The sequence below is a fragment of the Pseudorasbora parva genome, chromosome 5 (assembly GCF_024679245.1).
Source record: "Pseudorasbora parva isolate DD20220531a chromosome 5, ASM2467924v1, whole genome shotgun sequence".
NCBI lineage: Eukaryota > Metazoa > Chordata > Actinopteri > Cypriniformes > Gobionidae > Pseudorasbora > Pseudorasbora parva.
Genome location: NC_090176.1, coordinates 39,477,701 through 39,505,103, shown reverse-complemented (window position 1 = coordinate 39,505,103; position 27,403 = coordinate 39,477,701). Strand labels below are relative to the sequence as shown.

The following is a 27,403-nucleotide window of genomic DNA, read 5'->3' as shown; positions in this document are numbered from 1 at the left end:
CTTTTCACATTTAAAATCTTAAAATAGGACATTCTTAAATTACTATATATAAAAATATTGTATGTAATTAGATTAATGTTATCTACACATATTTTGGTTATCGTCAAACCAATATCGTCAATTTGCATCATAAGAGGAATTTTTCCAGAAATAAAATGCATAAATCTCTTGTCTCATCTCTTGATATGAGGGGGGAAAGCACAATCATTTGAATATACTCCAGGGTTTCTACTGATACAAAGCAATATGCTAATCGCTTAAGTAGACCATACATGCTGTTTTGTTTCTAAATACATAAATGACTACAATATAAAATGAACGCTAATGTACTGCATTACCCATTTTAATCATCATTGGGCTGTTGCAACACACTCTGTAAAGTGCCCTCCTATGTATAGATCTATCAGCATATCAGAGGAAAACCAAGATAATTATATAGAAGGGCATATTTTTAACTCTTGTGTGCTGCATCCACGAAATGCTAAATTGCAGCGGATCTGTATCATAGCAGTAGCTGCCTTTCCAACAGATCTTATAAGGAAGGATTCACATGAGGTTGATGATTAGTAGGATATCATCTGTATGCATAAATTAGCAAGAATATTTTGACAAAACATAATTGGATTTGATGCACAACTTATGATAGAAATGTATACATTTATAAAGCAACCTTTGAAACAGGTAGTTTTTATTTTCTGAAGACATTAACAGTTCACTGCGTTACAAAAGGAATTTGAAAAATGAGCAGGCAGGATACAAAGAAATCTTGATGTTACAAAACATTGAGTCCATGAGTACAATACAGATTTCCCTCTAAATCTCTTATAACATACAGGTTTACAAATATACAGCAGCTTCTGAAATAAAGTCTTTTGAATTGGTTTCTATGTTTATTCGGTCTCGTGAAAGAACAAGGCATCTGGTGGTAAATAAATGTTTATAAAGTTAAGGTGCAATACAGACAAAGCCATTTATTTAACATCTAATATACAACATTTTTTTCCCGAGCAGATTATGAAAAAAATAAAGACAATTTTCATCTATTTTTTTTTACTATATTAATCCCATTTTAACAAGAATGAAAGCTGTCTATATGGTTAGGGAATTATACATTTTCCCACTTCAGTTAAGAAGAAATGAGTGGGTACATCAGCAAAGCACATTTCTTCACATATGTAAGAAGCACAAAACAACAAATAATCAATCTTTCCAGCAAAGGAAATCATAGACCAGATGAAAATTATACTGTGTGCACTTTTACACGCTTAAATTAAGTCAAACAACAGCAAACGGCCACAATGCAAACACAAGCGGTTCTTGCATATTATAAATATCATTATACAGTGAAACATATGGATTGACCATAAAGGGATTGCATTTGTGACCACTGTCAGTTCTAAAGCACAGGTTGCAAAGGAATTTATGAATATTACATGAAAATCTCTAGTCTGTTGCTAGCCCATACATGGCTCATAACTCTGGAATCACTAACAGTGAGTTAAACCAAAAAACGCCATTTTGATTGTAGGAGTTTACACAAGTGCTCTGAGTATTGGCACATAAAATCATTCCAGATTTGGTGATCCATGTATAATCTTCTTCATACAACAGTCCTCTCTATAGCGCATGGTGCCATCGATAAAACCCCCACATTTGTTTAGGGTCGCTTAACCCAGAAATAAATGGAAAATGGCAACACTAATCGTAGGTCTTAAAGAATTGTCTCTTTAAACGAAGTATAATGTAATGTATGTGCATTTTACCATTTAACCTTAAATTCACAATCAGAAATAAAGACAAATATGCTGGTGATTATTACAAGATGATGAACATTCTGTTTATGGTTAGTGTGACCCATTCCATCAATTCTAACACCTGCACTAATGGGTTAATAAGTGGGAGAGAAAAACAAGTGTTTGCTTCCTTTTGAGTGGATTACATCTCTGTCCTGCGAAGACAAATGTCAGCGAATCTTTGTATATCACTTGACATCAATAGAGACGAGAGGAAAATACTCTCAACCTCATTTCACCATTTGGAATTTGCATTTGATATTTTTGCTGTGCTGTCTTACAAAAGGGGTTGCTGGTAGAAGGCCGCTTGCTGCTGATGGGGTGTGGGTTGGGCTGGAGCCGACATCGGATAGGAGGTTGGAGGCAGACCAGAATTAGCGTTCTGATAGGCAGACATGTCCATAGCCACGCCCATCTGTGGCGGGTAAGGGGCTCCGGGAGCTTGGTTCACATATGGTGCATTCATGGGACCGCTGCAAGAAATAAACAATTTGTAGTTATTTAAAGGGTTACTTCTGCGATTAGCATATGGCTTTGTATCAGTAGAAACCCTGGAGTATATTCAAATGATTGTGCTTCCCCCACATTTAATGGACCTCACTCATGAAACACGAGCAGAACGAATTATGTAAATCACTCGTAAAGCCGCTGTGATGTAAATTTTTGGATTCATAAATTCAAAATGTTACTTGGTACAACAGAAATTTACACCTGCTCATTATCACATTTAAATGCTGCATTTTAATAATAGCCTATTTCACAAGTACATTTGCACTGTCCTTTTATTTTTATTAAATGTTTTGTTGTAGCCGAGTTGAAAACTTCAACTTTGGGTAAAACTCGACACTGTCATGTTTTACCCAGCCGTCCAATCACAGTGGAGGAGGGGCGGGACAAATACTACACGACTAACCATCCTACTTGTAAAATGACTTAACAACAACAGAGAAGTAATTATTGCTGGATAATGCATCTTTTTATTCAGTAATATTCCTCAAAATGAGATTACAAATTACTAACAGGCATATTCTGTGTCTCAGCTGGAAAAATGCTGCGCCTCCAAAGCGCTCTCAAATGGTACCAGCTGGCCATTTAACGAAGAGCGCCTGGCTAAAAATGCTTTGGCGGACACATGTTAATTGAATATTTATTATTAGGCACATGGCCAATTAGTCTAGCATTCATGCAATATACTGGAGCCAAACCTGAGAAGGGAGTCCAGAAGATTCCACAGCATTACTGTACACATAATTTATGTAGCTGTAACTCATGGGTGGAGATAATGCTAATCGTGCATATGCCCCCTATTTACTAATTATTGGAATTCATTAACATACACACATTTACCTATCAAATTGGATGTTTACGAAGCATTTGTGAATCTGGAGTAGATTTTCAAGAAGGTAAAAATCACGAAATACTATGATTGTACTCAAACATTTACAAAAGTTTAATGAATGAGGCCCAGTGAGTGTAATATTTAGTTAAATATGTAATTAATAAATCATTTATATAGATTTATACTTACTGCTGCACTTGGTCTTCTCTTTGGCACTTTCTTAATGAAGGCAAATGGCTGTTTTGTTTCAATATTGTACCTTATATATTATACACTGTATTGTCAGAAGTTTTGCGACACCTGCCTTTACATGAACATGAACTTTAATGACATCCTATTCTTAATCCGTAGGGTTTAATATGGAGTTGGTCCACCCTTTGCAGCTATAACAGCTTCAACTCTTCTGGGAATGCTTTCCCCGAGGTTTAGGAGTGCGTTTATGGGAATTTGTGACAATTCTTCTAGAAGTGCATTTGTGAGGTCAGGCACTGATGATGGACGAGAAAGCTTGGCTTGCAGTCTCCGCTCTAATTCATGCCAAAGGCGTTCTATCAGGTTGAGGTCAGGACTCGGTGCAGGCCAATCAAGTTCCTCCACACCAAACTCGCTCATCCATTCCTTTATGGACCTTATTTTGTGCACTGGTGTGCAGTCATGTTAGAACAGGAAGCGGCCATCCCCAAATTGTTTCCACAATGTTGTGAGCATTAAATGTTCCAAAATGGGACATTTGGTATGCTGAAGCATTAAGAGTTCCTTTCACTGGAACTAAGGGGCCAAGCTGAACCGCTGAAAACCCCACACCATAATCACCCCTCCACCAAACATTACACTTGGGACAATGTAGTCAGGCATGTACCATTCTCCCATTAGATTTTCAGACAGAGAAGCGTGATTGGTCACTCCAGCGAACCCATCTCCTCTGCTCTAGAGTCCAGTGTCAGTTTGTTTTACTGACGCTTTGCATTGCACTTGGTGATGTAAGGCTTGGATGCAGCTGCTCGACCATGGAAACCCATTGCATGAAGCTCTCTACAAACTGTTCTTGAGCTAATCTGAAGGTCACATGAAGTTTGGAGGTCTGTAGTTATTGACTCTGCAGAAAGTTGGTGACTTCTGCACTTCAGCATGCGCTGACCCCACTTTGTGATTTTACATGACCTACCACTTCATGGCTGAGTTGCTGTTGTTCCCAATTGCTTCCACTTTATTATAATACCACTAACAGTTGACTATGGAATATTTAGTAGTGAGTAAAATTCACGAATGGATTTATTGCACAGGTGGCAACCTATCACTGTACCAACAACGAAGCAACCAATTATTTCACAAATGTTTGTAAAAGCAGTCTGAATGCCTAGGTCATTGATTTTATACACCTGTGGCCATGAACGTGATTGGAACACCTGAATTCATTGATTTGGAGGGTGTCCCAATACTTTTGGCAATATAGTGTATATACTGTTGGTGTGGACAGGATTTTATGGATATTGGAATGGATATTGTTTTTCCAGAAATACCCATATACATGTAGAGAAGACAAATGTTGTTTGAGATTAGAAGGAGTTGTTGTTAGAAGGAGGCTAGCAGGACACATTTATATTACCTGATGTAAGGAGGTTGTGCCTGTTGGCTGGTGGCAGCTGAATTGACTGAAGGAGGAAGAGAGCAGAGAGGTCCAGCTTGGTCCGTAAGACCATAGCCCTGTGGAACACCAGAGGACATGTAGGCTCCAGATGGCTGATAACCCTGAGAGAGACAAGAAATAAATAAAGAAGTCAGAATAACGCATTCGAAGAAAGGAAAAAAAAAAAAAAATATCATTGCCGGAATTGCCACTAATTTTCCATTTAGATGACTAGGCCAACCTGCATAGTGAGAGGAGTAGGGGCTCCTGGGTAAGTGCCTTGGATATTCTGCATTTTGGAGTATGCATTGTAAAGTGGAGCCTCATTCATTAGCTGGTTATACAGTTCCAGAGCCTCCAGCACCTTCACGTTCAGTTCGGACAACTCAGAGTGCTTCCTGCGGGAATGAGAGAGATGTTCTTTTTCATATGCCAAGACTGGGAAAACAGTCAGCTTTTTTGGGGTAAGATTTGATTTCAACAAACCTGTCAATCTCTTCTAGTTTCTCATCAATCATTGGGTTCATCTTTTCACAAGCATCTAGAAGTTGAAGAGAACAAAAGATTAGCACCCTGGCCTGGAATTTATCATTTACCCAGTGGAACTGTCAAAACCTGTGTACAATGTCACATATGACAATAGTGACAAAACACTTTATGTAGGATTTATGTCGAAATCGGAAAACTTTTTGAAACAGGACACTATTTGAAGGGACAGCCATTTGTAGTAGTGTTTGAAACCACAGCAGACAACCAATGTATGCTGTCACGCATAAAATTACGCATAGTCACGCATAAAATTAATTTCCCTGTCTAACCTAAAGATAGTGCCCACAGCTGAACCATCCATCCATTCATTTTACAAACCACTGGTCCAATGTGGCTATAGTGTAATATCATAAGTATAAATTCCTTTTTAATTGATTGTTCAATTGTTTAATTAAGGTTTGTTCATGCTAGTTGCCAAGACAGAGTTAAATCTGATAAATCTTTTCATTACTACTGGAGCTGCCAGTCTGCCGTTTCAATTGGTTATTAAAAAGCAAGCAGATACTATGCAGATATGGCAGCCCTTCCGGCGCACTCTGTGTCAGAATTCAATCGCTCGTTTTCATTCACTCCTTCAAGTGGACTATATTAGTGCAGTAATAGGGAATAGTGAATGAGGGTATGGGGTGATTTCAAACTCAGCAACGTTTTTTCTGCCCGTTTTCAGCCGGAGTGACTGCAGTTACGCCCACTGAGTGGCAGAAAGACTGAGCAGCAGCACTGGTTTTCAGCGTGAATGCCGGGAAAAACACTCAAAACACATCTAAAATGGGAAAAGAGCTTTGAGATCGACTGTAAATCTGAGGTATATTTTTAAAGACTGATGAAAGCTACAGAAAACACAAGCAAATGGATCATAGCAATTCATAGAATTCAACTCAGAGCCGACTGACATTTCACAGCTCGCACTTTATACCACATGAAATTCTGTAACTGTCCTTCACAAACGTTCTATCGTTACTTAAACAAAATAACATTAAAAAGAGCAACAGAAAGACAGAATAATAAACCCGTATACGCAGAGAGGCCAGGGGGCGCAGCTCTTAAAAGGGCCATAATCAATTCTACTCATTTAGAAACTGGACTCAATCAGTGAAACGTTGATTTGGAGTTATCAAGTCAATATGTTGACATTTGTGGTAAAATCATTATTTATATGGTTAAATATTGTAATGACAACTCATCAATTAAATATCTACATCTTAGATTTTGCATTTATTGGATGTTTTTAAATAAACACTGACAAAAACTATACAAGTTTTAGGGCTGGACAGGTCGATATGATGACATAACACTGATATAAGTGGATACCCGGATTTAGACTGAAGTATATTGTATTTATTTAAAGCATTCACATGCAAATTTGATTTATTCAAATTTTCAAATTATTTCAAATGTATTAATTTATTCAAAATGCCATTGCACAGGCATCGAAATCAGGCTCATATAAATGTCAGGAAACATGATTCCTGGCTGCATGTAAATAACCATGGATCACTGGATCTTTGGTAAGTTTTAAGGGACACAAGGAGTGTGATTGATGCCAGCTGTTCTACATCTGTGACTGTAGACTAGAGAGAGTCTGTATTTAAGCAGATGAAACTGGCTGTTCAGAGAGAGACTATTTCCAGAGAGTGTGAAGTCACAGACACTGTGCTGTATAGTTGAGTGTGTACAATGAGCTATATTGTTTTGTTAGAAAACATGTTGCTCCTGCTGTGGTGGCAGCCAAAAGGTGATGTGTTGAAGCCTTACTGTTATTGATTGCAGAAGCAGTTAGGAGGTGGGTGCCATTTTCTTTGTTAAACCTTTTTCTCCTATGTTTGGTTAGTATGAATCTCAGAAAAAAAAGTGTTTTGTTGTTTATTTCATTTTCTTTTGATAGGTTATTTATACTTTCTTACTCCCAGGTAGTTTAGTTATTCTTTGTTATTTTGGCCTTACCCCCTCTAAAGAGTCTTTGTACTTGTTTCTTTTGAAATTATTGTTACTATTATTATCATCAACATTTTGATCATTATTCACCTGTAAAAGGACCTTGTAAATAAACCCTTGAATATTTCATTTGTGTGGTAAGTGCTGGTAGAGCCATCTCTCTTACGTTTTTGCTTTTTGTTCTCGTTGGTACATTTTTGATATGCTACTCCGCTACCGCCCCTAGACACAAGGGGACGTAATAATGTGTCATTGTGATCCGAGAGATGTAAAGTGATGGATAACAGTCAATCTACAGTTTTTAAGATTCTGACCAATCAGAATTAAGTAATGTAATGTGATATAAAATGATGTGATATAAAATGACCCTTTTTACTTTTCTGGGGTTATCAGGTTGGGTAAACTATAGTGGTGAATGGAAAATATGAAAAAAATATTATTTTCAATATAACCCAATTAATAGCAAAATAAAAATTCCACTATAGTGTTTCTATGACTTTACATAAGAGGAAAAAAATATCCAGAGATTGATTACGTTGGTCAGACAGAAAGATGGCACATTTACAGTCACCTCACCTCCCACCTTTTCTGTAATTTAATGTTAAAATAATACAAAGTAGTGTTAGAAATTTACATTTTAAAAAAATGGAAGAAATAAATTTACGCTGTTAAAGTCACAATGACATTTACAATTTATATTGACAATTCTTATTTTTTAAGGACTATTGCAGTATTTTATTAAATTATTTATCCATGCATATCTTTGCATAATCTTTAACCAAAATAACTGTCCCTCCCTCTTGCAGTGAGATCTCATCAGGACAACCTATCACTTACATGAGATCACAGCAATAGCAAACCACAATAATCCAATCAATTCCCGATTGGCAAAATAAATTCCTGTCCTACATTTTTGTCTTGTTCAAGAAGCTGTGTCACTCAGATATATACATGACAATAGGAAAGAAAAGACTATGGCAACTTCAGTTACATGCTGGTTTTAACTGTGGAAACCAGTTGTCACAGTCTGTAAAAAGGATTCATTACATATATATGGTCATATTTTGTTTGGACCACCCACCCCTAGACCTAAATGCATTTTTTTTTTCTGCCGAGAAGACATTAAAGACATCCTGGTACCTTCTAATGTGATCAGCTCGGAGCTGTCAGGAGAGGCATCTGCAGGGTCTGTGTTTTGGAGCAGGTAGAGAGTTTTGTCCATCTTCTCCTGTAGAAAACAACAGTCAAAAAAGACACCAAAAGACATTTTTTCATATCAATTACTTCTGGACACTTTTCTAGATTAGTGGTGAGGTGTGGCCGAGTCACCCAAAGATCATTCAGCACTAACCTCATCTATATACACAGGCTCAGGTTCAGCTTTGACTTCAACGATGGGCTCTTCTAGGACTACTGTCTTCTCTACATACATCACTACAGGAAAGAGAGTTCAGGAGATCTGTGTGTGCAAATTGATTAGAAAAACAAATCATTCAGATTATAAAGTGTATTACCAGGGTCTGGTTCAGAATTCAGGTTGGTGGTGACGAAATTTGAAGGGAAGAGGCCTACTCCTCGATGATTCTCTCCTTTCCACCAGTTTGGATCACTGTTGGATAATTAGCAACATTATAATTCAATAATGGACAACCAATATGGGTTATGGGAAATTTAAAGATGGCATAAACAATTAAATTAAACATTTAAATAAAATGAAGTTAAATGAATGCCCTTGAACAATCAGTTTACCTGTCATCTAGAATGAGCACAAGCTCTCCAGCCTTAAAAGTGAGTTCATTGTCCTCAGCCGCTTCGAAATCATAGAGTGCGCGCACTTTACGTGACTCTTTCCCTCCATTTGTGTTGTAGGGTGGATCAGCTATCATGGTGAGGGGTCGTGTCTCTACCTGCTGTTTCTGCTCCTGTAAAGACAGCTCAATGGCTGCCCGGAGCAAAATATAAACACTCATTATCTGGGTTAAGGAGACTATGGTTTGACTCCACAGTTACAAATAACTTATGATGCTTTGGCAGGGCCGAAAATCATTTGTCAGAACAGGCTAAATAAACCCTGATATTAAAAAACTATATGAGCAACCTTCCTCACCTTTGGCCAGATCATCATCATCAGCGATTCTGCTGGTGGCAGGAGTGCTGACAGGTTTTGTGCTGGAGCTCTGCAATTACAGATCACATGATAACATGGTAACACTTTAGTTTAGAGTCCAATTCTTACTATGAACTAATTGCTTATTAGCATGCATATTACTAGGATATTGGCTGTTTATTAGTACTTATAAAGCACATGTTAATGGCTTCTTTTGCATGCCTATATTAGTAAGTCAATTTTATTTATAGAACACATTTAAATTCAGCTTACACTGACCAAAGGGCTGTACAAAAGATTTACAGATTGTTTAAAAAAAAAACATTTATTTGAAATATTTCATGCCATTATAAATGTATGTATTGTCACATTTGATAAATTTAATGCATCACTTCAATAAAAATGACTGAACCCAAACCTTTGAATAATAGTGTATAAAAATAATATAAATGTAATTATATTGTATTTATTGCACGACAGCTGGATGGTATATGAACACAGAACTATAACGTCATCTGTAGATGTACTACAGTAAACACCAAAGAAAAAACAGTAGCAAAAACCCAGATACTGATCAGATAAGTTTAACCAATGACTCGTCACCAAGCGGCAACCTCCCGCGATCTCCAAGGGGGTAATCTAGCGCTCGGAAAGCGTTCCATCCCTAGGGGCTGCCATTGCTAACCAAGCCATCACCTGCTGTTAGCATCCCATTGACTCCCATTCATTTTTGAGTCACTTTGACAGTGAATAACTTTACATCTGAGACGTTTAAAGACTCCATTTGTCCATTGTTTATTTCTAAAGAAGCACGACAATGCATAAAAGGCTCCGTTACCTTGTATCTTACACTATCGCCCCGCAGAAGCTGTTTTTGTAAAAATAGGCTAACGATTGCGTCTTAACCAACGCGACTCTGTCGCACAGTTGAGAAATTACCGTATAGACCTGAGGAGACGCTCGCAGACAATCTTTTACTGTCTATGAGACAGTCGGGGGGACGTGGAGACATAAAGTCTGATAAAGTCAAAGGGGAAGAATGGGGAGAAGCCCATAGTGAGCCAAAAGCAACGGGAGAAAATATTTAAACAACGTGATTCAGCTTTCACTTTCCACAACTACTAGAAGACCTACAGCTGTCAGACAGGAGGCTCACGTCACATCTACGTCGTCAAGCTCAGTCTGAGCCTGCGCAGTTCGCTCAGCCATCAGGAAGTGAGTGCTCCTATACTGACATCACTTAACGCCGTAGAAGTCAATGGGATCGCTCTGTCCATTTCTTTTACTGTCTATGGCGATCTCTCTTGAAGCCAATAGGGAAGTAATGTAAACTGCAATTCCTCAACTGGCTACTAGAGACCGTCTCCAGAAGGGAACAGAATCTCATTGAGCCCCATGTTAAAATGCCCAACTTTACAGCAGAAAAAAACACATTTACAGCCTGGTACAAATTGTGGTTTTTGCCTATATGGCTAATTTTGACCTTCAAGACAACTGTGAGGGGGGTGAATTTTTTTATAACTCATTCATTTACGTTATATGAAGCCTTAAAGTTCTGCATAATTAAGGGCGTGGTTACAGGTGGATAGCCACTTATCCACCGTCTATAGTCATTGCGTCACCTAAGCTTCGCCCACATCCCGCCTTTTTGCCCATTTTCTGTTATCCAGGAGTGACACGCGATGACTTGCTCACAAGATGGCAACGCCCAGCTCGACCCTACTTTAAGCTTCAGAACGGCTTATTGGAATCCTATGGGTGACGTCATGGATACTACGTCCATATTTTTTTACAGTCTATGCTCGTCACATCCTATTTACATAAGTAGGTTTTTGAGATAACCTGTATATGATGACCTTTGAGTGACACAGTAAATTCTTATGACCTATTTTACATAGTCGGACTCAGCACTTATTAACAGATACAGACAAGTTCGCATGCACTTATCATGTAGTCCAACACAATAAATGGAGTTGTGTCGTGAGGTCAGAACAGCAAATATGAGGCAGGACATTCCATTCAAGCCGCTTGGTTCTCGTCTCCTGTGTACACACGCTTTAGCATTCCAGACGCACTTGGCTGATTTATACAAATAGCTAAACTGTTAACAAATATGTCATGTGAGAAACGTGTAGTCACATGGCTGTTTGTGAAATTGCATACTTTCTTACTATATATAAGGTAACAAATAGTATGTGACAAAAAAGAAGTATACTTCTGGGTGAGATTCTGAAGTGTATATATATGGTGGACACTTAACTATCTCATGAGGACATGGGAGAGGATTTATGAATGGCAGTGAAGTGACGCAACTGAACACGGTACATATGAATTAAATTCATACTATACAGAACATACTTAAAAATGTTTTTTTTATCAACTGTACTATTTTAGGTTTTGCCAATATACTGTAAGTAGTTAGGTTGTCAAATACATATAGTAGTGAAATATAATAGTGAAATATTTAAAATATACAATTTAAAATATCAATATTTTCCAGAATTTTCAGCAGTCATTACTGTAATAAAACATTTTTTCAGGATTGTTTGTTGAAAACAATTTCGAAAGAACAGAATTTACTTGGAATAGAAATCCTTTGTAACATTATTAATGTTTTTACTGTCACTTTTGATTAATTTAAAGGTTCATCTAAAAATGACAATTCTGTCATTAATTATTCACCCTCATGCCGTTCCTAACCTGTAAGACCTCCGTTCATCTTCGGAAACAAATGAAGATATATTTGTTAAAATCCAAGGGCTCAGAAAGGCCTCCATTGGCCGCAATGACATTTCCTCTCTCAAGACCCATAAAGGGCACTAAAGAAATCGTTACGAAGTCCATCTCACTACAGTGGCTCTACAATAATTTTATGAAGCGACGAGAATAGTTTTTGTGTGCAAAAAATCCCAATATAAGGACTTATATAATGATGGCCAATTTCAAAAGAATGCTTCATGAAGCTTCAGAGCTTAATGAATCAGTGTATCAATTCATGATTCTGTTCCTGTGTCAAACTGCCAAACTGCTGAAATCACATGATTTTGGCAATCCGAACCGCTGATTCGATACACTGATTCTTAACGGTTCGAAGCTTTACAAAGCGGAGTTTGAAATCGGCCCATCACTATATAAGTCGTTTTATGTATTTTTCCACACAAACACTATTCTTGTCGCGTCATACAATTATTGTAGAACCACTGTAGTGAGATTAGTGTAGTGGCATTGTAATGACGTCTTTAGTGCCCTTTATGGGTCTTGAGAGAGTAAATGACATTGTTGCCAATGGAGGCCTTTCTGAGCCATCAGGTTTCAACAAAAATATCTTCATTTGTGTTCTGAAGATGAACGGAGGTCTTACGGGTGTCACAAAACATGAGGGTGAGTAATTAATGACAGCATTTTCCTTTTTTGGTGAACTAACCCTTTAACGTGTTCTTACTGAATAAAAGTATTAGTTCTTTCAAAAAAAAAAACAAAAACAAGAGAGATCTTAATTACTGATCCCAAACTTTTGAATAGTAGTGTATCAGTACTTATACAATTATAATATCATTTCATAATTAAAATCAACAACAACACACTCTAAATAACGCTGGGTTATTTTTTAACCCAAAATGCTGGGTTAGACTGTTGGGTAATTTTTGTTGGTTTATTTAAACACTTTTTAAACACCATTGGGTAGTTTCAAATTTCCAGTCGTTGGGTTAAACCTGCTGGGTCGCAATGCTTGGTTGATTCTACCCAGCGCTTGGTAGTTTACCGTGCTTCCCGCCTTGATTCATTTAAATTCGCTCCCAAACTGTCATTTTGAAAGGACAATGCAAAAGGCAAGGCCACTGGTTGCAGATGTTATAAGATAAGTTCATATATTTTCATTAATAATCATTTTAATTAGCATAATTATAGTTTTTTTTCCTTCTTCGCGGAAACAATTCTTAAGCTTACATGACGTTAAGACAAAAAAAGTTTTACCTAAGAATCCGATGCAATGTACTGACTCGTGTTAGTTTAGGTCGGCATTTGAGACGATAGATTAATATAGTTTGTGATTACGCAGAACATAATCCCCTTACGAAAATTAAACATGGTTTTATGTAGGGATGTCACAAGTACCGGTACTTCGGTACCAAGTACATACTGAAATGTTAAAAATGTGACGATAGTATCTGTATAGCATCGACTCACATGTAGACTATATTCGGTCCCGCAGCTGCGTTCAGTCGCGTCACGCAGGGCTCCAGACTGTAGCCGAATATATCCGTCCTTCGGATGAGACGTTAAACCGAGGTCCTGACTCTCTGTGGTCATTAAAAATCCCATGGCACTTCTCATAAAAAGAGTAGGGGTGTAACCCCGGTGTCCTGGCCAAATTCCCTTGATTGGCCCTTACCAATCACGGCCTTCTAATAATCCCCATCCACTGAATTGGCTCTATCACCCTCTCTCCTCTCCACCTATCGCTGGTGTGTGGTGAGCGCTCTGGCGCCGTTGTACTGTGGCTGCCGTCGCATCATCCAAGTGGATGCTGCACACTGGTGGTGGTTGAGGAGAGACCCCTGACATGTGTGAAGCGCTTTGGGTGTACAGTAGTACATTGGAAAGCGCTATATAAATGCCTCATTCATTCATTCATATATACGAGTGTCTGTGTAAATACTATTTAAATATTACTCTTCCATGTTTTGCGTCTCTGTGTGAATGACGGGGGCGCGTGTCATATCATGAACACAGAGACTCAAAAGTCATGGCAACCCGTCAAAATAAAAGCTTGATTTAAACGTGAATAAATTGACAGAATATATTAGGTTTGTAGTTGTCATTGTTGCCAATTTTAACACATTTGTGTATTGGACCATTTGTCAAGCAATAAAAATGATTGTTTTAACAGTCTAAACATGCATTCTTCATTTGTTCTTTCAGGATTGTCTAGTTTTACAGTAGGCTAATGCACAGGATATTTTTTTAAGAACAGCCCAGCAAGAATAACCCAGAATAGCAAATCCATTAATGGTAAAAAATTGACTACATTTTGGGTTTTCTCAACAGCCCAGCCTGCTGGGTTAAAATGCCACTGGGTTAATTTAACCCAGCATGTGTTCTGTCCAATATTTGCCTAGCGCTGGGTTGCCAATTGGGTTGTTTTTAACCCAGCCATTTTTAGAGTGCAAATATACACACAAAAATATTACATTTGAAGATAAAAATATCTGATAATATCAGCCACAGAAATTTCAAAACAACATTGTAATGGCCTACATTGCATATATGCAATAGCATGACAACAAGGAGACACAGATACACGTTTCACAGATTTCTGTGACCTTATGAGTACAGAAAAACAAACTGAATAACTAATGAACTATGCTGATCTGGGATGTAAAAAGCCGCTATGAATTTTAAGTCAGCCAAGTTACAGGGTCATTTATCTAGGCCAAATACCAGCGGCTGCTGTCTGTTCATCAGCATCTGTGTTTGTGAACAGCTGAGATCACAGAGAGGACCAACAGGATCATGGTATTAGTTGATTGATGGAATACTTGGGGGTAACACTTTATTTTGAAGGCCTACATTAGACATTCTACTAACAATAAGTAACTTTGCAACTAAATGTCAACTACCAGTTATTCTATTAGTCGACTATCTGCTTAAAGGGTTAGTTCACACAAAAATAAAAATTCTGTCATTAATTACTCACCCTCATGTCATTCCAAACCCAAAGAAATCATTGAACATAGTCAATATTTTTGTTGTTTTTTGCGCACAAAATGTATTTTTCGTAGCTTCATAACATTAAGGTTGAACCACTGAAGTAACATGGACTGTTTTAACAATGTCTTTCCTACCTTTTTGGAACTTGAAAAGTGGTAATTAAATTGCTGTTTATGGAGGGGTCAGAGAGCTCTCGAAATTATCACAAATATCTTAATTTGTGTTTCGAAGATAAACGAAGGTCTTATGGGTTTGGAAAGACGTGTGTAATTAATGACAGAATTTACATTTTTGGCCAAACTATCCCATTAATATCTGCTAATGCTTTATTTTGCTGTCCGAACAGACATTCTACTGACTGTAAGTAACTTTCCAACTAAATGTCAGTTTATTCTACTAACCCTAACATAACAGTCTACTAATAGTCTAATTCTGAGAGTTAGTTGATATGTAACTGCACAGTTCCTTATAGTTAGCAGAATGTCTAAAGTGTGTCAAAGTGTAACCTACCTGGGTGTTTGCAGTGGGAAAGGTCACTCCTTCTTCTTTGAGGGACTTGATGGTGGCACTGATGAGACTCAGTTGTGGGTCTTTCTGGAATTCTTCGGCCCACTCCACCATCAGGGCCTTTAGTTTCTCACCAACCTTTGGGTGCACCTGAGGAGAAGAGGATGAGGATGGTAACAATTATCAATATTTATTGTAATCTGAAACCAGGATTTGCCTTAATGTACAAAATTACACTAATATTTATACAGCAAGCTCAAGTTCCTTACCCTGTTCAACACACTACGAACTTCACTGGCAAAGTCCCGCGAGCAGATTTCTAGGTGAAAGATTTTTCCACTGTTTGAAACGCAGGCACCTAGCAACTAAACAGGGAAATTACAGCAATATTTAAACAGCTATTATTTGCTTAAAATACAGATATGTTAACAGGTTTGATTGATTAACTGAAATGTTCAATACAAACAGTGATTGCACACATTTAACATTTCTATAACTGTTAATACTTTAAATATGTATAAATCTGACATAAAAAAACGATAAATAATAATTATTATTATTATTTCAAACTTGCAACATTTCTAACTGTTTATATTATAAATATTTGTAAATTAAATGTGTCATCATAATGAAGATTATTTAATATTAATTGTAATTATTGCACACATTTCTATAATTTAAGTGTTTAAACAAATTTTGTCACCATAAAGATTCATTGCAAATTATTATACATATTATTATTGCAACAGTTCAAACTTTAAATATAAATATATGTAAATGAAATCCCACAATCAAGAGTATTATTATTATTATTATTATTATTATTATTATTAATAATAATTATAATAGTTATTATTGCACACTTGTAACATTCCTATAACTGTCAATACTTTAAATATATGTAAATGAAATGTGACACCATAATAAAGATTACAAATAACAATAATAATAATAATAATAATAATAATAATAATAATAATAATAATAATAATAATAAGTATTACTACTGCACACTTGTGTAACTTTTTATACTTTAAATTATAATAAAATTACTATAATAACAAAATAATAATTATTATGACAAAAACAAAACAACAACAAAAGAAAAGAAAAGTATATCAACCCATTCCATTCCTTTGTAATACCAATGTAATAAACTTTTGTAAAGATATATCCAAATGAAAAAGAATTAGAGAAGGTCTAAAAATAGAGTGAGAAATCTGAGGCTGAGATGTTGGTGAGTCAGAGTAAAAGCCCACAGAGATGCCTGTCACTTCCAGACGCTAAAACATTCTGGAGTTTTAAAGCTTTTACAGCTTCCGTTTCTTCTATCCTCGCTTAGTGTGCATTGACTATACGTGAGTCATTCACACAGATTAACTTTACCAAGAACATGTGACAACCTATATGACTGTATCCTGCACTGTACCCCTGTTTTACTCCAAAAGGAACTAAAGATGAAGAGCTCACCGTTAATGCTTGCATAGCGACATGAGGGACCTTGTGGTTCACTCGCTTCATAACTGACCTGAGACAGTCCTTTGCACTATAAAAAAAAGAGTGAAAACGACAAAGAGGGGCATGATAATATCTATATTAGGGAGAAATCTATATAAGAACAATAATAATGCATTCAAGCAACATTCATTTTACTAACTGTTACTAAAATAAACATAAAATAAAAACATATGGGTCCGGTTTCATAGACAGGGTTTAGATTAAGCCAGGATTTGGCCTTAGTTTAATTACAGCCTTTAAGTAGCTTGTAAAATATGTTTAAATGTCAATGTCACTGAAAATTTTTTGTCAGTGCAAGTTGCTTTCAGTTAATACAGCTCAAACCAGATTTTTAGTCTTAGACTAGGCTTAAGCCTTATCTGTGAAACCAGGGGATAGTTATTCAAATCTTGTTTGTATGCTGATATTTCAGCTCACCCATTCGGAGTTGTCCCAACCCGGTCACAGATATCCATAATGAGGCCCCAGTCCTCCGCTGTGTTAGTTTCACTAGTTGCTTTCTCTAGAAAGGCAAATGAGTATCCAAATGAGACTCTCAAAAAAAAGGTGTCATTATTGAGTCATATCAATGATGAAAATCTGACACTGAGTCAAAGTCTCTACCGGTACATGTCTAAACGTCCTTTCATTTACATAAAGGTAATAAACAAAGAACATACACAAACACTAAATACAAATTGTAAAAAATAATAAATACAACAATTATACAGTGTTATATTATTAGTTTTACATGCAAGTAAGGACAAGAGTTTGTTAAGTAGCTAGTAAATTGGACAGCAGCGTTTCCTTCGAGGAGGTAAGGGAGGCAATGTATCCTCAAAAAAAAAAAAAAATGGTATTACAAAAATAAAACAACACATATATTACAAAATAAGACATTAAAAAGTATAAAAGTCACTTGTTTTTATAAAGTAAAACTATCCAAAAAGGACACCCACAGGTAAAGTTTACAGTAAAAAGCTTGCCTCCCCTGAGACCATTGACTTTTAACAGACCCCCTAAAGTGTGCAGCGAATTTGGTGGGGGGTAATCGTGAATATATGGGGGAAAGTCATGTGAGAGGAAGCAATACCCCCATCATTCTATGATTGATATGATCAGTTGATTGATTGATTTTTGCTCCTCATGACGTTGCCTCGGAATTTCGTGCATGTTCTCAAACCAGCCTGAATAAAGACAATGATGCCAATAATGGGAAGACTAACTAATAAATAAGTCAGAATCAAACATGAAATGGCCTAAAAACATGATGGATCTGGGGGTTTTCAGTGAGCAATCAGCTTGGGGAAATTAGGTACATTTTCATGTCTGTGACCAGTGTGTATGAGCTTGATGACTACTGAAAATAAGCAGACTATTAAAAAGAAAAGCTGAACATTAGTTCACAAATAATATATATATATATATATATATATATATATATATATATATATATATATATATATATATATATATATAGTGTTTAAATTGTTACTCCCTTTAGTAATTATTTTTGAATAAATGTAAAAATGCATAAAAACACAAACTTGATTAAATTTATATGGTTTTAATAAACAGAACATTACATTGTCAGTGTAAAAATAAAAAAATAGATTTTTTATGTAATGTTTATTTAACCAGGAATATTAAGTGTAAAAGGGAAGTATGTATGTATGTTTATATATATATATATATATATATATATATATATATATATATATATATATATATATATATATATATATATATATATATATATATAAAATTATTTAAGAGGACTTTGCCTCTTCATTTTAAAACACCACCACCGCACACCACTAAAGTAGGAGTATTATACCGTTAAACAGACAAAGCAGCCTGTTTTGCCTGTTATTTTACATATCCAGCTTGTCACAACAGGCACAACCATTTCTGTCATAATCCACTAGTATAGATTATTTGTCCCCTCCTTCAAGAACAAAACAACTCTTAAAGGAAGAATTACATTGTGAAATCTAGCACAGTATACCTTAAAATAAAATGACCAATACTCCACTGCGTTAAACTCCTCCATAGAGCTCTAAGCTCTTAAAGGACAATGCTGTAAAAATAAAACCATGTACGCTTCTGGGTTCCCACGCTTTTGACAAATTAACTTCCATTATAGTTCCAGTCAAAAAAAAAATAAAGTTGTTAAATCTAGAAATTTTAAAGAGCAGAGCATTTTGATTGTATTATATAATAATACATTATATAAGCAAGATAATGGACTATTTTCTGTTATATGTCCATTTTTATATCACATTATGTTTAATTAATTACAATTATTATATTGTATTATATGATTATAATACAGGAAATATAAGAATGATCAAATATCCTTTTCACAGATAGTATTTAAACTAAATAACTTAAATGATCCACAAGGAATGCAGACAAGTATATTATTTACGTTTTAGATATTTAATAATTATACACTGATATATAATATAGAAATGATCAGAGATCTAATATAAGAAATAAACAAAACAGAAAAACAAAGATCTTGAGGATATGACAGTAAACAGTGCGCTGTATCGGCCCTGTTGACTTGTCAAGATTACAACACTTCGACAAAAACAACAGCCAAACTCACCCACATCTTGATCGAACGGATTTTGGCCAAATAAAGGCATTTTGTGATCTTTTCCTATCTATTAAAGAAGAAACTCGAGCGTATTATCTACGTAGATCGACGATTTCTCCTTCTCTCATCCATTAAATTGGATTCACCACTTCCACCAGTTGCTCTTCCGTAAACTTAGTAAGCCAACGCAATGCCTGTCAGAAATTGCATACGTGTCATAACTGTCAAATCATCTAGATTTTAAACTATATTCAGAATTCGTGTTAATACCACAAAATTAACAAATTAAATTATTTCTTTTTGTTTTTGTTTTTATAAATCTATTTTTCTGACAGGCATTATAATTGAGTCATTTTAAAGGCAAGTGCGTTCTGAACTCGAGCCCGCACTGCCATCTAGCGACTGGAATATATGTGAGCGCTCTGTACTACAAACTATTACACTAATATTATCATTAGTATTATATTTATAATTATAATTATACAATGTTGTTGTTGTTGTCCATGTCCGTCAAGAAGGCGAATCTAAACTGTTACTATGTAACACACAAAACATAATTTACACTCAGTCCTCACCAGGGGGCGCTCCATTTATAAGCACCTTCTATACCAGCAAGGCCATACGCCTTTATTCACCGGGACCATTTGGATGATCCAGTTTTTCTAATGATAGTTCGGTCATGTCGGCACCTGCCATGGGGACCAGCAAAACAACGCACAGTGACTCCAGTAACAAGAGGAAAAAGGGACCCGGGACGCTGGCCATCGCTTATCTGGTCATTTACAACGTGGTTATGACAGCAGGGTATGATGGAAATCAAATGCGCTTCCGTGCTCTCTGTTCAAGCGTGTGACAGTAAGAATGAATGGTTAGATTTCAGACGGCGTGCTGTGCTCGTAAGTGCTTGGCAGAATCGTAGTTACCTCCCCTTTGAGTTTATGTGACATGATTTAAGACCGTTTACACTGAAATTGAAATAATTATGTTAAAAAATGATTCCATGTTTGGCTACGTTAAGCCTATTAACGCCTGTTTAATACGCCATGGATTCTTCAGGACTGGTTACATGAATAAACTGTTCTCATTTTAGAGTCGTTGGTCTGGTCATGTACAGAAGTACGGGGGAATTTACTTGTTAATTAATGTTGCAATACAGTTCAGTAGTCATCAGTTGTTGAACTGAAGTCCACCCTTGTAACCTAGAAACTGTTGCACAATGATGCCCGTTTCGGTGAACGAATCGATTTGCTAGAAGAACAAATTCGTTTCTAAATCACTCGATTTTAAAATGGAATGACGTGTTGGAACCATAAACAACACTATTTGAAACCTTTTATACAGATACTATAATCTGCACATAATATAAATTTGGTACACTATCGATCAATCTGTTTTACTGCAAATGTTAAACGTCGAATGTGAGTAACGTTAGTACTTAAACACTCGAATAATGCCTCAAATAAATCGAAGAACCGGGTTTTAATTTATCAGAACAAACGATTTGTTAAAGGTTTGTTTTGACATTGTTTTTAGTGGTTGCAATTTGCACTCGCACACAAAAATATACACATCACCACATATGACACTTTCCGTGTGAACCGTGTAGTTCTTTTTAGTGATTCGATTAAATCGAATCGTTTGAATCGAATTTCCCAATGCGGTTGCATCAGCAGTAACCAAACAGGGTTTGCTACATTTTTGTCATATCTGTTCAGTCCAGAATTCAATCAGGAATAGTTTGATGCAATTCATTCATTTCTTATCAGTTAGAGATATTTCATGATATATCAAACAGACAATAACTATATTATATAAACTTTGTTCAGTAATGTACTGTGTAAACTGTGCATTTATTATTGTCAATCTGAAAACCATTTACAATCCAGTCCTGTGCGTTATGCTGTTTAATTTTTTAGCTTTTAGCTTGTCGGTAGGATTTTTTGTGTGGATATTCATGGAACAATGTTATGTGCTTTTGCCAGTATTATGGTTTTGTGCCCTCATCATTTTATATCAAGAGCTGCATATTTATGATTGTGACATATGGTATAATAAGGCCCAAATTTAAGAAAGGAAGGGGGAAAATCTTTGGAGAAATTGGAGTGTATTATCAGCTCTACAACGATGCTTGTGAATATGCTATAAATGTGCTGGATGTATTTGAATGAAACTGTTACATGCCACTACTGGCTGTTAAGTGCTGTGTTGTAAGAGATTTGCATGCAGTCCAGCGTTTGTGTGCATTGTGGAAATGCCCTCCTTTCTCAAAGCAAGGGTAAGTGGGACAGCAGAGTTACTCTATGAATCTTTTCCTATCTAGATGGCTGGTAATTGCAGTTGGTCTTGTTCGAGCTTACCTTGCCAGAGGAAGTTACCACGGTCTTTATTACTCAATAGAGAAGCCTCTAAAATTCTTTCAGACTGGTGCACTCCTTGAGGTAAGTTGTATGGGAGCTATAATCATTTACTATCATAATTATGAATTTAGCACAATCTTATATTTTTGCAAATGTAATGTGTATCAAAATCTATAAATATATGATTTAGTTGCTTTGTATAAAAGTAATAGTACTTTTCAGGAAGGAGACATTAAATAAAATGTGACTGTAGACTGTAGTGATAGTTTCTGAAAAGTCAGTTTTGCCATTAAAGGAATAAATTACATAAAAATATATTAAAATAGAAATCACCTAAATGGTAGTAATAATCTCTCACATTTTTACCTTTTTAAAGGGTACATAGCACACATTTTCTGCCTATCTCATGTTAATCTTGAGTACCTATAGAGTAGTATTGCATGCATTCCCCCCGCCTTAAGTAAGTGTAGCCTTGGTCAGCAAACGATGTCTTTCAAAAACATAAAAAAAAAAAATTCAAGAGTAAAAATACTCTCTCACCCTGTAGAGTTTTTAATTATTCTTTATGCTAAAAATATTTCCACGCGGAGTGCACCTTATAATATTTGTTCTGTGCTCTCTTCACAGATATTGCATTGTGCCGTGGGTAAGTGCAGCAGCTGCTAATAACAGTCTCTTACTAATTTCTCCTATAAATATGCACTCAGCGCAGTATATAGATCAGATTGTCTATATCAGGAAAGCTTCTTTTAACCCAGCAGTGCCATAGCCAGCAAGGCTGCTGCTTTCTCTGCCTGTCTGACAGTGATAGTGTGGTAAAGATTCTCACTGCACCCGTGGAGCGTAGGGTTCACAGTCCACACCTCATTATCTGGGACTTAAAGCTTAATGTGACCTTTCCCAGTGCAAACAGCCAGTCCTGCAGTACTCTCTGCCATATCATAACTGTCCTTATTGTAATGATTCATTTACAACCTATTATGTCTCTCTCAATGTGTAATATAATGTATTGAAATGATTTTAATTCTTTCTTTATTTTAACTCATCTCTGCATGATTAATTTGATTAGACCCACAAATGATTCATCTCTTTACTTAACATTCTGAATTTTGTGAAGGAATTGTTCCCTCCTCGGTGGTTCTGACTGGGTTTCAGGTGATGTCACGGGTGTTCCTTACCTGGGCAGTGACACACAGTGTTAGAGAAGTAAGTTAATGTTTAATTTTAAGTTAGTGTTATTTAAGAATTATTTATGTACTATTATAGTATTTATCTGTGATTTAAATTAAAAAATGTTTATATTTTGGTATTTTTTTAAAAAGTATTTTTACTGTGTGGTAATGTTGTGTTTTATTTATTTATTATTAATTAAACTTATTTTTTTTAGCTAGTTGCCTAGGTTGCAATTTTTAAAAAAAGAAATAAATTGAATTATTTATATTTTTTCTGATTTAATTTAATTAATGAAAAGTTTTAGTTAAAGGAACAGAACCGTTTTTAGAAATAGGGCTTATTCAACTTTCCTACATTTAGATATGCGGGCAAATGCATTTTTGTCTCAATGCATGCATTGTTTTAGTTTGGCAGGGTCGCCGCTAGCTTAGCTTAGCATAATGAATGGAATCCTATGTTGCCAGCTAGCATGTCCAGAGTAAAAGTGATCAAAAACCGGTAAAGCACTGCGGCGCAGAAATATCACGGCTCTCATCCTCACGTCCTCCGGCTGTTGAGCGATCGCAATGTGTTGCGTGATATCTCTGCGCCCAAGTAGCAGTACCGTGGCATAGGATTCCCATGGTTAAACCTGGTTATGAAAATTTAGCATCAAGTAATCATTGGCTCTAGTATACTACCATCTAGTGGACCAAATGGATTTCAACAGCTGTTTTAATATTTCATTGCTCATCGAGAGCCAAACTTAGTAGAATGTTAGTGTGAAGAAAACTGTTTTTTTATTGTTTTCAACTTTAAAATTCTCTGTAACTAAGAATTAGGTTCGGATTGTCTATCCCAGAGAAAGACGTGTGAGCTGAAGTGTATAGGTCTGTAAGTTATTCCTGCGAGAAACCTGCTTGAAACAAAACTAAAGAATAATACTAATATGCAAAATGTCCATGTGTGCCTGTGTATGCTTCTGTTGCTAAAATAACCTCCTTTCAAGCCTGTATGTTGGAGCCTTTGACAGGCCTGAATGCGTTTTGAAGTGCTACGTTTCTGATGTTCTCAGTAGTCCATCTTTGTGTGTCGAGTAGTCTAAGTGAATTGCGATTAAATGGTAGCAGACATAACTGCATGGTTCTTGACTAAATTTTGCGGTTTTCTGAAAAGATCTGTCTCTTCTCCTTGTGACTTAAAGCTTGCTCTTGTTTTAGGTCCAAAGCGAAGACAGTGTGCTCCTTTTTGTGGTGGCCTGGACTGTCACAGAGATCATCCGTTACTCTTTCTACACCTTCAGCCTGCTCAACCATCTGCCTTACCTCATCAAATGGGCAAGGTGAAGCATCTGAGTCAGTCCACTGACTTTTTATTTGTATAAAAGTGTGTTTTACATATTGTGGTCTTCACAGGTACACGTTTTTTATTGTGCTGTACCCTATGGGAGTGGCGGGGGAACTTTTGACGATCTATGCCGCGCTGCCATACGTACAAAAAACAGGGCTCTACTCCATCACCTTGCCTAACAAGTACAACTTCTCCTTCGACTACCACGCCTTCCTCATCCTCATCATGATCTCCTACATCCCCCGTACGTTTGAACTCTTAGACTAAGAGATTGTACATAATACTTTCACAAAATGCTTTTGTTTACATATCTCCCATCCGTAAATAATCAGATTCCCCAGTTGATCTTGTGCAGCAAAATTTCTTGAAGCTCATTCTTGTCTAGTGAATTAACATCTCTGTTCCTATTAATGACGGTCTTTGTCTGTGTTCCTCAGTGTTCCCTCAGCTCTACTTCCACATGATGCGCCAGAGGAAGAAAGTTTTGGGTCACATGGAGGAGTACAGCAAAGTGGAATAACTCGGCCCGCAGTGCGCCGCCCACAGCAGACTGATCGCAAAACGGAAACAAGCGGATAACCTTTAAAAGCCACGCTTTACAGATTTTTAAAAAAGAAGACAAGGCCAGATATGCAGAATGATTGTTAATACTATTGAAGAACTGTTCAGATAGTGATTTTAGGGATCCTGTAACTACACAAATGGCTTTTCTTCAGTTTAGAGGGAGGGGAATGGCGTTACCATACTAATGCATCAGTTACTGTGTGTACATTTTATTTTATTTTGGATTCTAAATGTAGAATTACTGACCAAATATTGTAGCAAACATAATTAAAAAAGGGCAAAAATACTGTTAGCTGCATCTGGTGCTTTTAACCAGAAGAAATGTCCCATAATTATCCTGTGTTGTGTGTTATGTACATTGTATTTTAGACAACTGAATCTAGTTGGCTTAAATATCTTCTTGTTCGCACTCAATGCATTACTTTTCTTTATATTTGAGTATGATTCATAACTCTAACTGTACTTGACATTCTCACTGCTTACGTTCCCATCTTGATTACTGTTATGATTATGATCTTTGCATTTTTGTTATTTGTTTTGTGTTGTGTTTCCTAAAGGATCAATGTTAATCAGTTGTTTTATCCAGTATTGGATCTATGTTGTTGGTTTGTGGCCGTTTGCTTCGAAAAGAGGTGTATCGCCCAAAGAAAACTGAGTTTCGGGTTCGGCTCTCGCAGTCAACACTACTAATGTACTAGATGTGCATTTCTGTCATAGAAGGAGATTGCAGCTGACACTTCACAAGCTTTTTTATGGCTGGTGATGTGGAAGGGTTTGGCTGGGAGGGGAGAGGGCTACGGAAGCGCATGCCGAGCAGAAGCGAGCACAGGCCTCGGATAACGGGGGCCAATTGGATTTGAGTGCCTCAAGTCATGCTTCTCCAATGAGTCAAATCTAATAATGTGGATAGAAATCTGTGCGTCAAGACTAACTTAACGCTTCATTGCCCGTCTGCCTGATTGTGAACAGCCAAGTTTAGCCCCCCAATGCAAACAAATATTTCTCATATTAAAATGTGGTCCACACTGTTCCAAACAAAGTGGTAAGCCTGTTCTCCTTATCAAACCAATGTATGAAATGATCAGCATGGGATGAATGGATGCTTGTGAAAAGCTGGAGTGCAACTTTGAATAACACTGCATGTAAAAGTGGTGTGGCTGTACCTTGGTTAATAGAAGCATGACCCTTAACTCAAAAACGGCAACATTGTTAAGCTTTTGATATTAAAGATTTGCATGGGACCAGCAAACTTTGTATGAATAGTAATACAATGATATATATATATATTTACAATAAACCATAACATGGGAAGCAAAGCTAGTTTGTGTCAATATGTATATAAAGGATATGTTCCTCTAAAATTAAATGCCCCCCCCCCCATTATTTTAGTATTTAACTGGTAGTGTAATTAAAAGGAATGCCTTTTTCTATATTTAACTTTATGTGAGCATATTTACAATTAAACACGAATTATGTTTCCCCTAATAGACTGAATAATACATTGTTTTAGTAAAGACAATTATAGTTGTTCACTCTTTGGTTACCATCATCCGTCCTTCACATGATGGCAGTAGAGATCTATTTCTAACTCTAGCATTGTGTTATACTTGCTCCTTGGGGTTATAAAAAAACTAGAAAATACATTAAACTTATTGCAGTAAGGTAACATTTACATTGGAATAATTACAACAATTCACTTTTATAATAAGAATGAATAAATATCCAGCGGTTTTTTTTTTCCCTTCACGTTGTAAATTTCATTGGAACTTAAGCCCTAAGCCATTCATGTTTGACAGTAATGTGCTTATTTTGTTATTTAAAAGGTTTGTAAAGCTGAATGAACACAATTATATGCTTCCTGTAATTATATAAAATAATTGGTAACACTTTACAATAAGGTGGCTTTTTTAAACATTAGTTATGCACTATCAATAGAAAATGCTTAAGTATTCTTAGATTGTGATAATTTCACCATTTAGTAATATATTATTAAATTAAAAGTTGAATTTGTTAATTTTATTAAACGAACTGAAGCTGTATGTTAAAGATTACTAAATAAATACTGTATGAAATGTGTTGGTCATTGTCAGTTAAAACATTAACTAATGTGACTTTGTTGTAAAGTGTTACCAAATAATCATATAAAATCAGCTTTTTAAAAAAAAATCTATAATACATACACTACAGTTTAAAATCTGAGATCATGGTTATTCTACAATCATATCTTCAACGTTTTAGAATCGACACTCAATTATATTTCAGTTTTTAAAGCCTAAAAATAAATCTGTTGTTTTCAGAATTAAAGTGGA

At 36.1% G+C, this 27,403-nt stretch overlaps 2 protein-coding genes across 2 annotated transcripts; one reads left to right on the top strand and one right to left on the bottom strand.

The window, feature by feature from the left end:
• Nucleotides 1-671: 671 nt before the first annotated feature.
• On the bottom strand, nucleotides 672-19,844 carry stam2 (signal transducing adaptor molecule (SH3 domain and ITAM motif) 2). The gene is made up of 14 exons (XM_067444251.1): nucleotides 19,681-19,844; nucleotides 17,505-17,589; nucleotides 17,040-17,115; nucleotides 15,839-15,934; nucleotides 15,573-15,719; nucleotides 9,351-9,420; nucleotides 8,993-9,185; nucleotides 8,758-8,852; nucleotides 8,595-8,677; nucleotides 8,384-8,471; nucleotides 5,246-5,300; nucleotides 5,001-5,157; nucleotides 4,739-4,881; nucleotides 672-2,266 (listed from the first exon to the last, which is right to left on the bottom strand). The coding sequence occupies exons 1-14, from the start codon at nucleotides 19,718-19,720 to the stop codon at nucleotides 2,071-2,073; spliced, it is 1,524 nt and encodes a 507-aa protein (XP_067300352.1). The 5' UTR covers nucleotides 19,721-19,844; the 3' UTR covers nucleotides 672-2,070.
• Nucleotides 19,845-20,273: 429 nt separating this feature from the next.
• Nucleotides 20,274-26,410, top strand: hacd2 (3-hydroxyacyl-CoA dehydratase 2). The gene is made up of 7 exons (XM_067444250.1): nucleotides 20,274-20,475; nucleotides 21,992-22,109; nucleotides 22,656-22,674; nucleotides 23,146-23,234; nucleotides 24,401-24,522; nucleotides 24,596-24,774; nucleotides 24,968-26,410. The coding sequence occupies exons 1-7, from the start codon at nucleotides 20,351-20,353 to the stop codon at nucleotides 25,048-25,050; spliced, it is 735 nt and encodes a 244-aa protein (XP_067300351.1). The 5' UTR covers nucleotides 20,274-20,350; the 3' UTR covers nucleotides 25,051-26,410.
• The last annotated feature ends 993 nt before the right edge of the window (nucleotides 26,411-27,403 follow it).

Coding starts and splice junctions, on each gene's coding strand:
- stam2 (XM_067444251.1), bottom strand. CDS start 19,720: ATGCCTTTATTTGGCCAAAATCCGTTCGATCAAGATGTGG. Junction 9,186..9,350: donor TGATGATGATCTGGCCAAAG/GTGAGGAAGGTT, acceptor TGCTCCGGGCAG/CCATTGAGCTGTCTTTACAG. Junction 8,853..8,992: donor GTGCTCATTCTAGATGACAG/GTAAACTGATTG, acceptor ATTATCCAACAG/TGATCCAAACTGGTGGAAAG.
- hacd2 (XM_067444250.1), top strand. CDS start 20,351: ATGTCGGCACCTGCCATGGGGACCAGCAAAACAACGCACAGTGACTCC. Junction 23,235..24,400: donor TGACACACAGTGTTAGAGAA/GTAAGTTAATGT, acceptor CTCTTGTTTTAG/GTCCAAAGCGAAGACAGTGT. Junction 24,523..24,595: donor TACCTCATCAAATGGGCAAG/GTGAAGCATCTG, acceptor TGGTCTTCACAG/GTACACGTTTTTTATTGTGC.